The 14,984-nt window shown below is 41.5% G+C and overlaps 1 protein-coding gene across 3 annotated transcripts in view; it reads right to left on the reverse strand.

The window, feature by feature from the left end:
• The window catches only part of LOC131453367 (rho GTPase-activating protein 29-like), a 31,852-nt gene that overhangs the window by 5,304 nt on the left and 11,564 nt on the right, over positions 1 to 14,984 (reverse strand). The window contains exons 3-15 of one of the 3 annotated variants that reach the window (XM_058622469.1): positions 10,137 to 10,280; positions 6,491 to 6,587; positions 6,275 to 6,347; positions 6,013 to 6,073; positions 5,476 to 5,625; positions 4,872 to 4,936; positions 4,607 to 4,717; positions 3,248 to 3,328; positions 3,005 to 3,109; positions 2,626 to 2,796; positions 2,404 to 2,541; positions 1,935 to 2,122; positions 739 to 905 (exon numbers count right to left, since the gene is read on the reverse strand). In XM_058622469.1, coding sequence (XP_058478452.1) covers positions 739 to 905; positions 1,935 to 2,122; positions 2,404 to 2,541; positions 2,626 to 2,796; positions 3,005 to 3,109; positions 3,248 to 3,328; positions 4,607 to 4,717; positions 4,872 to 4,936; positions 5,476 to 5,625; positions 6,013 to 6,073; positions 6,275 to 6,347; positions 6,491 to 6,587; positions 10,137 to 10,280 — 1,551 coding nt within the window. Of the gene's footprint in view, positions 1 to 738; positions 906 to 1,934; positions 2,123 to 2,403; positions 2,542 to 2,625; positions 2,797 to 3,004; positions 3,110 to 3,247; positions 3,329 to 4,606; positions 4,718 to 4,871; positions 4,937 to 5,475; positions 5,626 to 6,012; positions 6,074 to 6,274; positions 6,348 to 6,490; positions 6,588 to 7,115; positions 7,375 to 10,136; positions 10,281 to 14,984 lie in introns of those variants that run through there. The other 2 variants (XM_058622485.1, XM_058622478.1) reach the window with 2 other exon arrangements.

The raw sequence follows: 14,984 nt of genomic DNA on the forward strand, positions 1-14,984 counted from the left end.
GTCACGCAGACTGAGTCCAGACTGATGATGACTAAGCGACACGCGGCTCACACTCATTTGACTTCAGTCGTGAGAAAAGTCTCTTGGTGCAGATCAAAGGTTCAAGTCCTTGAGAAGCTTTTATAAAGACAAAAATAATGGACGACATCAAGATGATAGTCACCCAAGTCTATCATTTACTGACAGAGTGTGATGATGTGCTCGTGCACATTATCACTCCTTCTGTAAAAGTAGGGATCGGATGACAGCTCCTGTAAAGTCCACTGATAATTACAGCAGCTGTGAAGACAAAGGCTTCCCTTGTTATGCTTCTGATGATGATGATGATGATGAGGATGATGATGCCACAAGTACAATAACCCGTGTGTGTCTGAATTTCTGAGCCGACTGCATTTTTCTGGCTGAACTGGACCCGGGTCTGATCCAAACCTGACAGCCCAACCCATGACACACCATTGTTTCCATGGTTACTTCTCTGTGTCACCAAGGAAACATTTATGATAGAAATCATTTTTTGTGCCATTTGAACTGTGAAATATTCACCATTAAAGATTCAAAACAACAAGACACACGTGAAATCTGACCTACTTTATACAACTCAAATGTGAGGGTGAGAACTTAAAGATGTGAACATGCTTTTCAGGCTGCGTCTAATTGATTCTTTTCCCCATTAATTGAGTCACCGCTTGGTCCATAAACCTAAAATGGTTGTAGTCAGTCTCAGGTTGTATGGTGTACCTTGCATGTCCGCGCTGCTGTTGGAGCCCTGCTCGCTGATCTTCAGTGGCCGGTGTAAGGGACCGTCCACTTCATCTCCACTCAGCACGTCGGAGGTGATGGATGCCTGCGACAGGTTGCCGTGGGAGGAGTGAGTGCTGCCCACTGACCTTTTGTTGAACACAAACCTGAGGGAAATAAAATCTTATGTTACAAAATAACCTAGGAAGTATTTTTCAATTGTCCTGAGAGTGTGAAAACTCAACATTATTAGTATCACAGGGTTTATCTGTGGCAGGTTTGCTCTAGTGACTCAGACATTACTCTACTTTCCTTTTCTAGCATGCATCTGTTTAATGTAACAACTAACCGCAAGCACTTTATCTATTTTGAGACATACCACTCAATTTATTGAGCAATGGAGCAGATTTTAATCAATTAAATCAAATTCATATCTAAAATCTGTAGCTCTGAGGTAATGCTGGACTCCAATATTATTTTGGTAGTTACTAAAATGTGTTCTAATGTCACGACATAGATATAATATAATATAACATCCATGTATTGACCAGCCGTATATTATAGGCATATTATTGTATATATATCCACTGCACTGTTAGCTCTCTGTTTCAGATAATCACCGGCTTCCCGACACTCTACTTGAGAACTCTCCCGGTTTAATCCCTCAGTTGTGAATCCGTGTTCTAACACCAGAAACTGTCATTATGATTTGTTATGTGTATGTTCCAGATCAATCCTCTCACCATAAACACAAAGTGAAATTATAAATCGCTGCGTCTTCTTACAATGGCAGTGACCTGAACCCGAGCCAAACTCTCACGCTCACAATCTCCCCCGCTGCATTCAGCCTGCACCACAGATATTTCCTGAGGAAGGGAAACGAATTCAACATGCATTCCGTCTCTCCTTGGTTCTTTTCGCTCTCTCGCTGTCTCTCTTTCACTTCCTCCCACTCTGACTCACTGTTACCGCTGCTAAAAGAAGAACGAAGCAGCTTCTCAATGGCAACTTCCAGCTATTTCTAAACCTTTTTGTCCAAAATGACCTCAAACGTACTAATATGTAACCTCACAAGATCAACATCGGCTGACTGTGCAACAGTGTGACAGTGACAGGAGTTAGAGTTTTATATCATTATATTATTATATTATTATGTGGTGGCGTGTGAACAGTTTGAGGGTCGCTGGCTTCTGTACCTGCTGTTGTCAAAGGACGTGGAGTCAGAGTGAAGCCGCTCTTTGGGCAGATTCTTGGGCAGATTCCGGACAAACTCAGCGTAGCATTCGCCCGGATCGTACAACTTAGCACTTTCACTCAAAGCCTGGTGGTGAGCAGGAAGAGACACGGTCTGCGTCTGCTGCAGCTGAAACCAGTTCACTGTCACCTGGAAAAGAGAGGGAGGGATAATTCAAATGATTGCACAAGGATATAAAGATATAAACAGAAATATAATATGCAATAATCTTGAAAGTGCTGTGGTTTTATTTTGGGATATCATGATGGAATAATGTGTGATAATCTTTAGCTGATATGAAGACATTTATTTTAATTCTATGAAAAATAAATAAATATAGACATGGCTTTAAAAGATAACGTGACAACTGACAAGAATAACAAATCTGTTGACGAGAAAACCTGAATGTCATTTGCATTGCGTCCACTCACAGCTTTGAGTGTGAGGTCACACTGAAAGACCATCTCTCTGATCTGTGTGAGGAAGGTGCTCTTAACATTAGCCAGATCCATCCTCCTGAAGCCTGCGTCGGCCATACAGCTCTGGTACTGGTCCTGGGCCTCCTCCGCCTGACCAAAGAATAAAGAGAGGACGTGGATGAAGCTCAGCAGTAAAGACGGATAGTGATAAAAACCCTCCTTCCCCTCGCCTACCTTCTGCAGTGCCTCCTCCTCCAGCCTCCTCTTCTTCTCCAGCTGTTTGTTAGCGGCGTTACTGGACAGCTCCTCCTGGGAGCGGCTGCTGGACGAGCGAGCTCTCTGGTACTCCTCTCTCCTCTGGACCTTAAATGCTCGAGCCTTACGCAAGGTCACATCTGCCTCTTGCTGGAAAAACCACAAACATCAGCCGAACATGAAGCGCTGACATTAAATTGTGGGAGAGATGAAATACAACGAAACTTTGGGAATGATCAACCTTGTGTGTGAGACGCCAAACACTGACGATGCTTTTGCTCGATTGTTTGAAATGATTTGTTATTATTATGTTGACATTTAGGGGCACACGGTGGTGTAGTGGTTACTCTAAACTGACCGTAGATGTGAATGAGAGAGTAAATGGTTGTTTGTCTCTGTGATGGACGGGCGAGCTGTCCAGAGTGTGACCCCGTCTGTCGCACTGCGTCAGCTGAGATTGACCCTCAGGTGGAGATAGACAGTAGATGATGGATGGATGGATGTTGACATTTACATATGTGACGATCATTAACAATTACTCTCTCTCTTTCCTTTCATAGTAAGTGTAAGATAATAAGAAATATAGAAATTCTTAACGTACCATTTTCTTCAGTTCCCGCTGCCACTGCTCTTTGATATCTTTCCTCAGCTTGTCCAGTTCATTCTTGCGAGCCAGAAGAGGCTGAGACAGGAAAGACGGGACAGGACAGCAATGAGCTTTTTCAAGTGCACTTTAATCTCTTTACTCAAAATAAATCACTTCACGTCCACTGGCATTATCTTTGTCTTTGTCATTATCAGTTAGTATTTCAAAGTCAATATAACTGAATAGAACACATGTCTTCTTGTGTTTCCATTAGGAATAAATAACCAGCCCCGAATGTTCCATTCTTTGGCACAACCTCCCTTTGGTTCCCAGGGTAAAATGTTACGGTATGATCAGGGTGGAGCTAGCTCCAAAGCTCCACCCACGACAGTCAGCCAGTGGGACGTCAGAAAAACGTCACTCCCTTGGGACCGGTGTCTCTTCAGCTGGACGTCCTCCATTATTGTCCGTTGGGAGGTTTTTGTTTTGGTCGTCCATTGTCGTCACGCCGTCAAGTACAGCCCACACCAACCAACCAAGTACAGGTGGTGTTCTCAGTGGAACTGCAAGCCTGAACCAGGACTTCATCATTCCAGTCTGGACCCTACTGTACCAAACCGAACTGTACCATGATGGAAACACAGCTTCAAACATTTACATCCAGATTCTACGTGAAAGAACGTAGAAGATGGCCTTGTTTGTAATGGAGGAAAAGTATAGAATTATTTATAGAAAACAAATTTAAATGAATAACACGTCACATTTGGTGTCAAATCCTTTGCTGTGCGTCACGTTGGTTCTTTAGATGTTCTATCAAATAACTGAAGTTTGAAGGAGCTACTTTTCTCCTCCTCTTCACAGTTCAGCAGAGCACAGGTTACAATCTGCTCTACTTTTGTCGTCATTGCTTTTCCTAAAGTATTTCAGACATTACGACATATCCGCTCTTATTGCTGCACATGTAAAGTGGTATCAGGTGCAGCAGTGTCACAGTCGTTTGACCAATACAAATACCAAGGCAGTATCCAACCTGATACCCAACACTGGTATCTGTGCATCCTTACCAGAGCCTGGTTGTGTAGAAGAACTGATAACTAAAAGATAAATAAAGATAAATAAAGACTGTTGTCTTTAGTCATTCCCAAATGATTGTACATGTTGAAATAAATGAAAAATGTGAACACTTCGTGGTTTCTTTGCTCCATAAAACAAAGAAATCATTAAAACTGAATCATTTGGAGGTTTGAGAAACACATTTTCAACATTTTCTGAAACGATTATTCGAGAAAACAATCAACAGATTCCTTGATAATGGAAATAATCGTGAGTTGCAGCCCTAATAATGAGGTTTGGTTCATAAAAATGAATAATTACCTGTATGAATTTATTTGTCTGAAGAGCCATTGCAGTTTGAATTAGCAGCTGGTTGTACTCAATGTCATTCTTGAATGTGGAAATGTAGATCTCACTGAACGGCATGTAGTCCTTGGAATGAATGAAATAAAGAAATAAATGTCCTCAATGTAATCAAACTAAAACATTCTGTAATAATCACACTTTGAATAATAATAATAATAATACACAGTTATTAATTAAGTCAGCTTAAATTAAATAAAATCAAATAAATAAGACTGGTTACCTGTTGACTGGCCAGCGCCTTTGCAGACTCGGCCACTTTGGCATAACTTTTAGCATATTCAATATCTGCAAGAGAGCAAATTTAACATTATCTCACTATGTATTAATTACACTGAACAAAAAAGCAAAATGTAAACACAAATACATCAAATATTATATATATATATGTTCATTAAAGAATACAAAGATTTGACAAAATGATATTCAACAAAAGTCACTTGATAGCACTTCTTTCATTTTAAGCTCAATTATTTGTGAATTTGACCACATTTAAATATCCTTCATTTAACATCAAAAAGCCCAAGAAATAAAACAGGCATCAACAGTGGATATTTGATTTTAGAGTGTATTTAGTGATGAGAAGCACAAACTTTCAATGAGTCCAGAGACAAACTTTGTGCAGCTTTATATAAAACCTACAAATATCAGACATAGTGACTTGATTTATACTGTGATATACAGTATATCTAATACCAAATATAAAAGATGATATTGTGTTTCTCCATATCACCCAGCCGTAGCTGTAGTTGATATGTATTTATTCTTAATAATAGTTCTCAGATGATGTGGTACAGTGTCATGATGCAGTAACTCATGTGTCTCACCCATGGTTATCCTTTTCTCCATCCAGGCCAGGAGGTCTTTAATGTACTTGGACCAGGCTTTGGCATAGAGCAGAGCAGACTCCACCCCACTGTCATTTTTCAGCAGGGTCAGGTCAACCTCCTCCTCCCGCGACAACGGCACCTCAGGCCCTGTGGAGAGAAACGCGTGAGTGACAAAAGAAAGAAAACGCCAATGTTATTATTGGTGAAACCGTAAAACCCACTGATGAATTCAACACAAATCCCGCGTGTGGTCCGTCCCACTCAGAACTACAGCTGTACAGACGGAATGTCAGATATGTGGACAGAGTGGGAAAAAACCAGCAGCCAGTGTGAAATAACAGGGGTGGAAGCAGAGGTTTAGGGTGGGTCTACCTCAGGCATTTAAGAAGCAACACTCTGGACCACTCTGGGTTTAAAAGCAGTCATTTCATTTCTTCTTCTTCTCTAAAGCAGAAGTTAATAGCTATTATATTTCAGAATGACACTTTCACATTCGCTCAGACGTTAATGACAGAATGAGAAGAAAACACTCACCCACAAGGTCACTTTTCTCTGAAACATATCCGTCAGGATCCACAGAGAGGTTGTCGTAAGACTAGATTAAGAAGAAAAAGCAGACGTACAATCAAAGTCAGACATCACAAGCAGCTGCCAATTAACAACAGAGAGCGAGTCTTCAAAACACAGGCAATGGTAAAATTACCACTTTAGTGGAACCTTTGGAAAACTGCTATGCTTTAAAAACAAAGCTTTGAAAAAATACAAAAATGCTTTGGAAAGAAATATGGTGCCTCACCCTGCTCCTCCTGGTCTGGGGGATCCCCAACCCTGAGCCGCCATCCACATCTCCCATAAGGAAGTCAGAAACTCTGTGTGGCACAGACCAGGGTCGGTTTCATGTCAGTCAAGTGTTATTCAAAGTTGTCAATTCCATTCATACTAGTACACTAGTACACAAAACAGTAATAAAAAGCGGAGTGGTGTTGAAAAGGCAAACAAACAGTGTACTCACACATTGCCAAACGTGAAAGCCAAGGTGTCAATGGATGTGTGTATCTCTCCAAATATAGCTTTGGTGTTTTCTGAGTTCACTTCCTTGAAGTTAACGGCTGTGGAGTGAGATAAGACACACAGAGAAAACACTTTATTTCAATAACTACAGCAGAATATTGTAATATTGTGACTGTATGACATTAGGAAAACATGGTTAAGTAAATGACTTGTTGATTTATCACCTCTATGAGGATGAAATCAACAACTATCCACAGAGAGAATATTCAGAAACAATCCCAAAGTGTCTCTCCCTTTTCTCCACAGAAACGTTCCACGTCCATCTGTCATCTCTCAACAAGTCAAACACACAAAACTACACTCGCTCTCCTCTGGTTTCAGCGTCGCTGACAGCGAGACGTCCTGTGACTTCAGACCGTCGTCTGCACACGTGTGTGTGTGTGTGTGTGTGTGTGTGCAGGACGCTCTCCTTCTCAGAAACAAGACATTTGCACTCGAGCAGTCAGAGGAACCAAAGACAGCCACAGAGAAATCCGACTACTTCCTGCCTGCCCCGCAACAGGAAACACTCACACAGCTTGAGTTCTGTGACATGTAACGTTAAAGATCGCTGTGATCACACTAACCTTTTGTCACTGTTGAGTCAGTGGGAGCAGAAATCCTCAACAGTCACTAGAACAGTTCTGGTTTCTAGATTCTAGGCTCTCGTTTAGAAGCAGAATCGCTCCACATCAGTGGCGGCTTCTTGATTGTACATTCCTGGTCACGGCATCGTTCCATTGGGGAGGCAAACCCCACATTCCAGGGGGAGACACAAAAAAAGAGAGGAGACGCAGTGGTGCGAGCCTCCCTGCCGTACACCTCCCTGGCCCTGAATGCTAGCGTACAACTCTGCACTGACTCCTTCTTCCTCAGGACATCCTGTGGATCTCATAACAATGATTCCAGAGCTCTGCCCCCCCCCACTTGTCACAATTGAAATATGGAAACTGCATCATTGGAGTACAGGGGCCATTGTTTTCTCACGGCTGAGCCACAACTGGGACAATTGACCCATAAAATCACAGAGAGTGACACAAAGTTTACCCATGAATACAAGCTTCACTTCGAGGGATCACTGAAAAGAAAGCTTTTCTCAGATGAATTCAATTAAAGCTACTGTGTGTTTCTCTGCACAACATCATGCAACACATCATATCTCCAGACTGACTGCAGTAAACAGAAAAAGGCCTGAAAAAAGGTCTCCTCCACACAGAGAGAGCGACAGAGCAAGGAAAGAATCTCTATAACACTTTTATTGCAGTGCACAGCAGTTTCTCAGCAGGTACGACCGGGTTAGAAAGAAAAACCAGAGAAAGCAAAGATCAAATCTTTAATGAGACACAAACAGAGACACAAACAGAGGAGCTGAACATGTTTCTGTGTCTGCTGTGACAAATTAAAAGACAGCAGCGTGGGTGGTTAAACAGCAATATGCAAATGTCATTTCAAACAGGTTCGTCCACTGTGTGTTTGGAGAGGGAGGGCGGGAGCAGGAGATTTTTTTTCCAGTAAATTCTGGCAGCTGTTCAAATGCCACGAGTGTCACCACCGAGCAACACGAGTGAAAGGACGACACACTCGAGGACAGACCAGGACCAGAGCCCTTATCACTGACTGAGTTACCTGCTGACCGTTAGGGTCAGTGTGGTGAGGTAAAGCACCACCTTGTGGAAAGACTGGACACATGATTTACAGCAGATTTAAATCTCTTAATCATATTTCTGTCTATGGTTGTGTGGGTGAAGCACTGAGTGAGCCTGCTGTAGTGAGACACTGACCTGTCTCACTACCTCACCTCCACCTGAGCAGAACATCAGCTGAAGTGTGTCCCCCTTTTCCAACCTTTCGTCCACATCACGACACAAAACTCACACTGGAATTTGTTTTATGAAAGTTACTATGACAACATCGATTGTGTTGATTATTTCTTCCATTAATAAAGTGCTTGTTTTGTTCAGACCTCAAAACAATGTTCTAAAACGTCTTATTTGGTCTATGAAGCAAAATCAATCAGTTTTAATGAATTCTTTGTCATATGGAGCAAAGGAAACGTTCCATATTCACATTTAAGAGGCTGAAAAAGCAGAAAAAGCTTTTTTTGACAAACATCAGTCAATCTGCTTTGAAAATGGGAATAAATGGCAAAAAAAATCCTTTAGTTGGTGCCATGTTTCCTCCTGTCAGTGACAGTACGGTCAGTCTTCACAACCCTACCAACGATCCCTTTCTGGATCCCCCCAGTTTCCTTTGTGCAGACTGAAGCTTGAGTCTGACATGGAGATGCATTCTTCAGATTTCTTCCAAAGTAGGTCACAACTCCAATATTGAGATTAGGTTAGAGAAGTCTTCACTAACCACCTGTTATCAGAGCTCACCGCTAAGTTTGTGACCATACGTGTGTATGTGTGTGCAAACACAACTGCATGTCATGTGTGTTTGCAAAGACCAAATAATACACACACAGACACACATACGTGTCTGTCTGCTATATCTGTGTGTGTGTGTGTGTGTGTGTGTGTGTGTGTGCGTGTGTCAGCATGAGCAGGAATAGCTGGAGCAGAGTGTGTTTAGGTTGATTTTATCAGTGTGCTGTTGTACAGGGAGCAGGTGCTGCTCAGTATTTATATTAAAGCAGTGGTTGAAAATAAATGCTAAATAATAGTTCATTGGTTCATTGGTCAGAGCTGAGGAGACGGATGGTAACATGTCCTGGGGACACGTTCCTCGATCACCTCTGAACGTGGTCTGAGTCATCAGATCTGCAGAAACTCTGAAGACACAGATACAGTTCTAGGACAGAGTACAACATGGAAACTGTCCACAAAAATACACCGACGTCTCCACGTGTTGGTGTCACGTATAAAAACGACATCACGGCAGTTTGGCGCAGCAACGCTATGACGACCGCACTCATGTTGAGGAGGTAACAACTATGGAGTAATAGAAAACAACGTGCCCGAGCAGAGCTGAGTCGACGAGACTAAACAGACAACTGCAGGCTGTGTTAATAGAAGAGAACAGAACTTTAATTCTTAGTCTGACACTTTACACATTCATGAGGGAAAATACGTAAAACAACCGAAACCTGAGTTCAACAATTTAAGTTGCACAGCACGGGAAACTAAAAAGGTTTATTACTGCTTCAAAAGTCACACACTTTTGAAATTTAAAAAAGTTGATGGTTCAGGAGTCGGTGGTGAAGTCAGAACACCTGTGTGCCGTAGAGACAGAGCAGCTGACCTTTGACATGACATGAGGAAAAGAATGAAGAGACGCGGATGTGTTTGGCTGAAACGCCTCTGCACTCGCTGCAATATGGAATGCAAATTACCTCTCTAGAGATTCTTGTGTGCAAGTCAAGTGAAGAATTTCCTTTGTGGTGGATCACATTTCCAGCAGCTCAACTTCATTCAGGGGCTGAGAAATCTGGATCTGCTGCGTTTCACAATAATAACCACTGACATCGTCTGCCAGCAAATTCAAACCAAGTGGTAATCGACAGAACATCCTCACACTGACGTCAGCCCACAGCATGAAACCGGTGACGCCACATTTCACAGCAACAACTCTGATCATCACCTGTACGTCTGTGAACAATGACTGACCTTTGACCTTGGCGATGACCGTGCCGGCTGCTCCGAGGATGTCCACTGAGTTGAGGGTGTGGTGTTTGCCGATGACAGCCTTGAGGACGCGGAGTAACTCTGTCAAGCGCTCCTGCACCACCTTTTGGAGGCCTTCCACACTTTCTGCACCCAACACATAAAGCACAAGAATTTCACAAAGGTTTAGTTCTATATCAGACAGTTATGCACTTTCATATATTAGTCTTCGTCACTTTTGAGTCACGGCATCAAATTCATTCTTGGCATTCCTTCTGTCATTGCCACAACTTGTCATATCATGTCATTTTAAAACAAGACTATGCTGTCATCTGTCTTTTGTCCAGACCAGACGATTCCCCCCTCGGGCAAATAAAAACAGTACACGCTTTGTTGAGTTTTATAAATCCAGATCAGACGTGGAGAACAGAGGTGACAGTGACAGTTGTACCAAACTACTGTGGTGCAACTTCCTCCAGGCACAAGAGTGATGACACGTACAAGGGAAGCGGCGCGTATCATAAACATCTGTCTCTGACATGGTTGTAATGTTCCCGCAAAGGTGGAGAAGATGCGAGATTAAAATCAATAAACAAAACAGACCTGACACAAAAGCCACAGATTAGCTCGTCGAATTACTTAACACAGGGGTGTCAATTAAGCAGATTGAGAAATATCCACAAATGATCCTCAAATGTTCAGGAGGTTAAAGATTGATGCAGATAAAAAAAACTGTTTCATGAAAAATGGAAAGGCGATGTTTGTGCTTTAAGAAACAAAACAGTATTTCTTTTGTGGTATGAGTTGGTGTCGCTAATCAAAAACCACAATCTACCTTTACACCACATACACATTTTTCATTTTTAAACAATATTTTAATCGAGCCCAAAATTTTTCAACTCGAGGTAATGTTTAAGCAAGCATCAAAGTAGAACAACATTTTTAATTTTTTAAATAATAAACTTATATCTATAAAATCTATTTATTTCAGAAATAATTCTAATACAAAACTATAGTCTTTTTTCATATGGAAAAGCTAAACTACGGATTTCTAATGCAATGACAAAAACAAGCCAAATTAAAACAGGTTTTTTAATAAATCTTTGTTTTGGACTCTAAATGTATTAAAATTGGCCCACGATGGATCTGAGTGTGACACCCTGACTTAACACAACCACTTAATACTCATACTACTGTTGTGCCGAGTGTGACTTTCTGTGAGATGCAATTTTGCTATTTATAAAAATGGTAATACTACTAATGAAAGGCAGCGGTGCTAATGATGAGGAAATAACACACACCATGTATTATTATGCAGGTAATAATGTATAATTATGCAGGTATGCAGCTATTGCAGTGACGAGATGACAAGAATGTATAAAATGCATTCAAGTTAGTTTCTTAGAACTTTGACCATTATCACATTCTATCGATCAGTTGCTCCACTATGAGAGGCATGCATTTCCTGTGGAACCGGGCAAAGCGGTCGCACCCCCCCCCCCCCATTTACCCATTTACCTGTATTTACTGTACGTCATTTAACATTTGAAGGGCCTCTCTGTGGCAGTGAGTTGTTTGTAATAGAGGACAATAAAGCTTAAGGCCAAATAAAAGCTGACAAGAAATCATGAGTCTACAAACACTGAGGTGTGATGCAGGTTAATCAGCAGAAGCTCTGCAGGCTGGCACCAGACAATAGGTGATTTCATGTCTGAGTCAGTGTTTTGAAGGAAGTCACGGCCGTCTGCTTTTCATCAGTGCCATCCAAGCAGACTCTGGGGTGAGATGAGAGACTGACTTTATTGGAATGTTAAAAAGGAATCACAGAGGCCTGGGTGTGTATGTGTGTGTTACCCTTACTGCTCCTCTGTGATTTCTATTTATACAGACACTAATTAAAACATGGTGGAGGACAGTCATATAGGGCCCATGAGAACAGGTTCAAGAGGATCTGTAAATCTTGGCATCGTTTGGGCTTTTTATTCATGCAGAGCTGGTGTTTGGGAGCCCTAAAACGCTATTTTTGGAAAATGGGTCCCAAAGTGTCAAAAATCTCCAAAACTCCACTCTTGTGATTTTGTGTATAAAAAAATATGCAACGTTTGGGAAACAATGATGTCATAGACCCACCTCTTCTTGTTTTTGGAGTTTTTTTGATCTGTTCGCGCCATAAGGTCATTTTTGTGTGCAGTCGATTTCATCGCAGGCGCTGCAGCACCACAAACACAAATGATGTGTTAATATTCTAAAACTTAGTCCAACTTCCTTGCTGACTTTAGTCCAAGCGCTTTGTATTTTTAAACTTTGTATTTGTATAGTTTGTGCATGTGCGTTCTGCTCGTCTTCTCCATGTTTGATGCATTACAGTATTACAGTGTCACATACAGGCCTTGCATGTATACCAGAGCTGTTGTGAGGGGTTCCGCGTGTATTAAGATATTTCGTGAAACGATCGCGTGTTTATGGAAAACTTTTTACGAGCAACAACAAAGCAAAAGACGGTAAAGAGAAAGAGAAAGCTCCGTTATCTTCGCCTTAATCCACACCTGACACATAAACCAAGGCCATGTGAGATGTTGCTCTATGAACATCAGGAGAAAACATCGTTAATATGATCTTAACTATAACAGCATCCATCAAAGGCAAACAAATCCTCAGTTAACAACACCACACAGGATTAGTGAAAAGCAAGTCTTCGCCCACAAGGCGAGAAAACCCTGACCCAGCCAAACACACTTTGAAGTCCACCTCCCTCCCCACACTGACAATAGACCATCATTAAAAACAGCCCCAGCCCCTTTCAACCACTCCTTCTCAGTTGTGGTCGTTGGGGTATTTTTGTTTTTCACTGCTGTTTGAACATTTTATTATCAGTGGTTTGACTCTTAGCATATGAAATCCAGGGTCTAATCAGGAACACAATGGAGAATTTTCACTTTGAATGATACAAGTGGGAGATAACAGAGGGTGGATTCACATCACAGATGTAAATGTGACTTGGGATCACCCATTTCCCTTTCCTCTAAGAAGAAAAGAATTGATTTAAGACTAAATTGTTCTAAAGAGGAGCTAACGACACACAAAAAAACAAAAGACTGATATTGTGGCAACAAAAAAGGAAGGATGTCCTGAGCCAATCAGCTGGACCACAGCCGGGGCATTTTATCATGGAGTGTTGTTTATTGTCACCCACTGACAGTTGTGCAGAATCAAAACTTGTGTTTCCTCCACATCAGAGCCAAACATGGAGCTGCATCAATGGGCTCAGCTGTCGTTGTACACACATGTATGTTTACCCACAATGGTTTTCCATGTGTCCTGCCTGATTCCCACTGCTGTATCTCAGTAGAACAGCACTTACAGGCCTGTAGTCACATGTATCTTAATAATTACTAGATTTATAAAGCTAAAATACAAATGAGGGGCTGAGGTAACTTGATAAGTGTGGTACTGATCCGTGAGTCAGTGGAGAAAGACATCATCTTGTGGGCCATATATAATTGCATGGTGGGCCGGATGTGGCCCGCGGGCCTTGAGTTTGACACCTGTGGTCTAAGGAGTATTTCAGTGCACGTTACATGTGTATAACTGAGCACGCGACGAAAAAACTCTGGAATCTTGAATCTATTTGGAAAAAGGAAACGTAAACACAAACAAATCCCCACCCCCATAAATACATTTGTTTCAGCTAAACTTGCACAAATATCCTGTGTAACCTGAAAAAGTTATGTGAGGGTATGACACACTGCACCCACGCCTTGGGTTTCTACTACGATGCAATAGTGCAGGTACTTTGAAATGAAACAAGCTATAACAATCAAAACTGAAGCAATGCTATTTTTTTAGATCGATCGATCAATGAATGACTGAATGACTGAATGAATGAATGACTGAATGAATCAGAGTTATACCCAGTAGATTCACTGTTAACGGTTCAGTCTCATTAGGGTCACCCTGATCAATAACATGTTTGAAATCTAGAAATTGAAATCAAATAACTACAATGATGTTTACGCCACTGAGGCTGAAATGAGTTGACAAACTCCTGATATTCAAATATATTTGAAACATCTCACGAAATAAAATCACAAAATAACACAACTCCTTCCATTCAGACTTGTCTAACGTTGAGCTTTCGTTTTCTTTTTTCTACAAAATGTGATTTAGTTCACATGTGCTGCCACGATGACTTCATACGTTTTACCCCTGATTGTTCTGATTGTAGTGTGATGAGCCATTATTTTCTAATCTTGTAGTGTGTGCATGTTTGAGATTAGAGAGATTATGTGTGGAGTTTCTCCTCAAGCGTGTGTGCTGCTAAGCATTTTCTAAATCAGTCGGGATTTGAAAACCCCTGCAGTCTGAGCCCAGCTTTATTCAAAGAAAAATACTGTTAAGTCTGCCTGCATGACACACATGTCATTGTAAGAGGGTGTTTACGCTCAGTAATGGACATGTTGCTTGGTCCAGAGGTCATGGTACTGGTACTTGTGTTTTTTGGAAAATACATTGAATTCCTGGAGTTCCTGGATGTGCTGGTTGCATCACAACCTTTTCACTTTCCTTAAGCCTCCGACAAACGTACGAAGCACAAGTTGTTGTAGTGGTCGCCAGTGGTTTGGCTCTTTTACTTTTTATCTAATGATAGACAGAGGACATGAGGTAACAAAAAGAAGAAAAGAAGAAATACTCATGCTTTGGGACATGGGAAAAGTCAAATGCTTGCTGAACCAGTATTACCCCCTGTGGACTTGTGAATAATTACCAAAATAGTGCCGTCTATATGACCTAGTTTTCCTCCCCAGTCACATAATACTCACAGCGAGAGAGAAAGACTGATGATTGTAAATC

The sequence above is a fragment of the Solea solea genome, chromosome 1 (assembly GCF_958295425.1).
Source record: "Solea solea chromosome 1, fSolSol10.1, whole genome shotgun sequence".
Classification (NCBI taxonomy): domain Eukaryota; kingdom Metazoa; phylum Chordata; class Actinopteri; order Pleuronectiformes; family Soleidae; genus Solea; species Solea solea.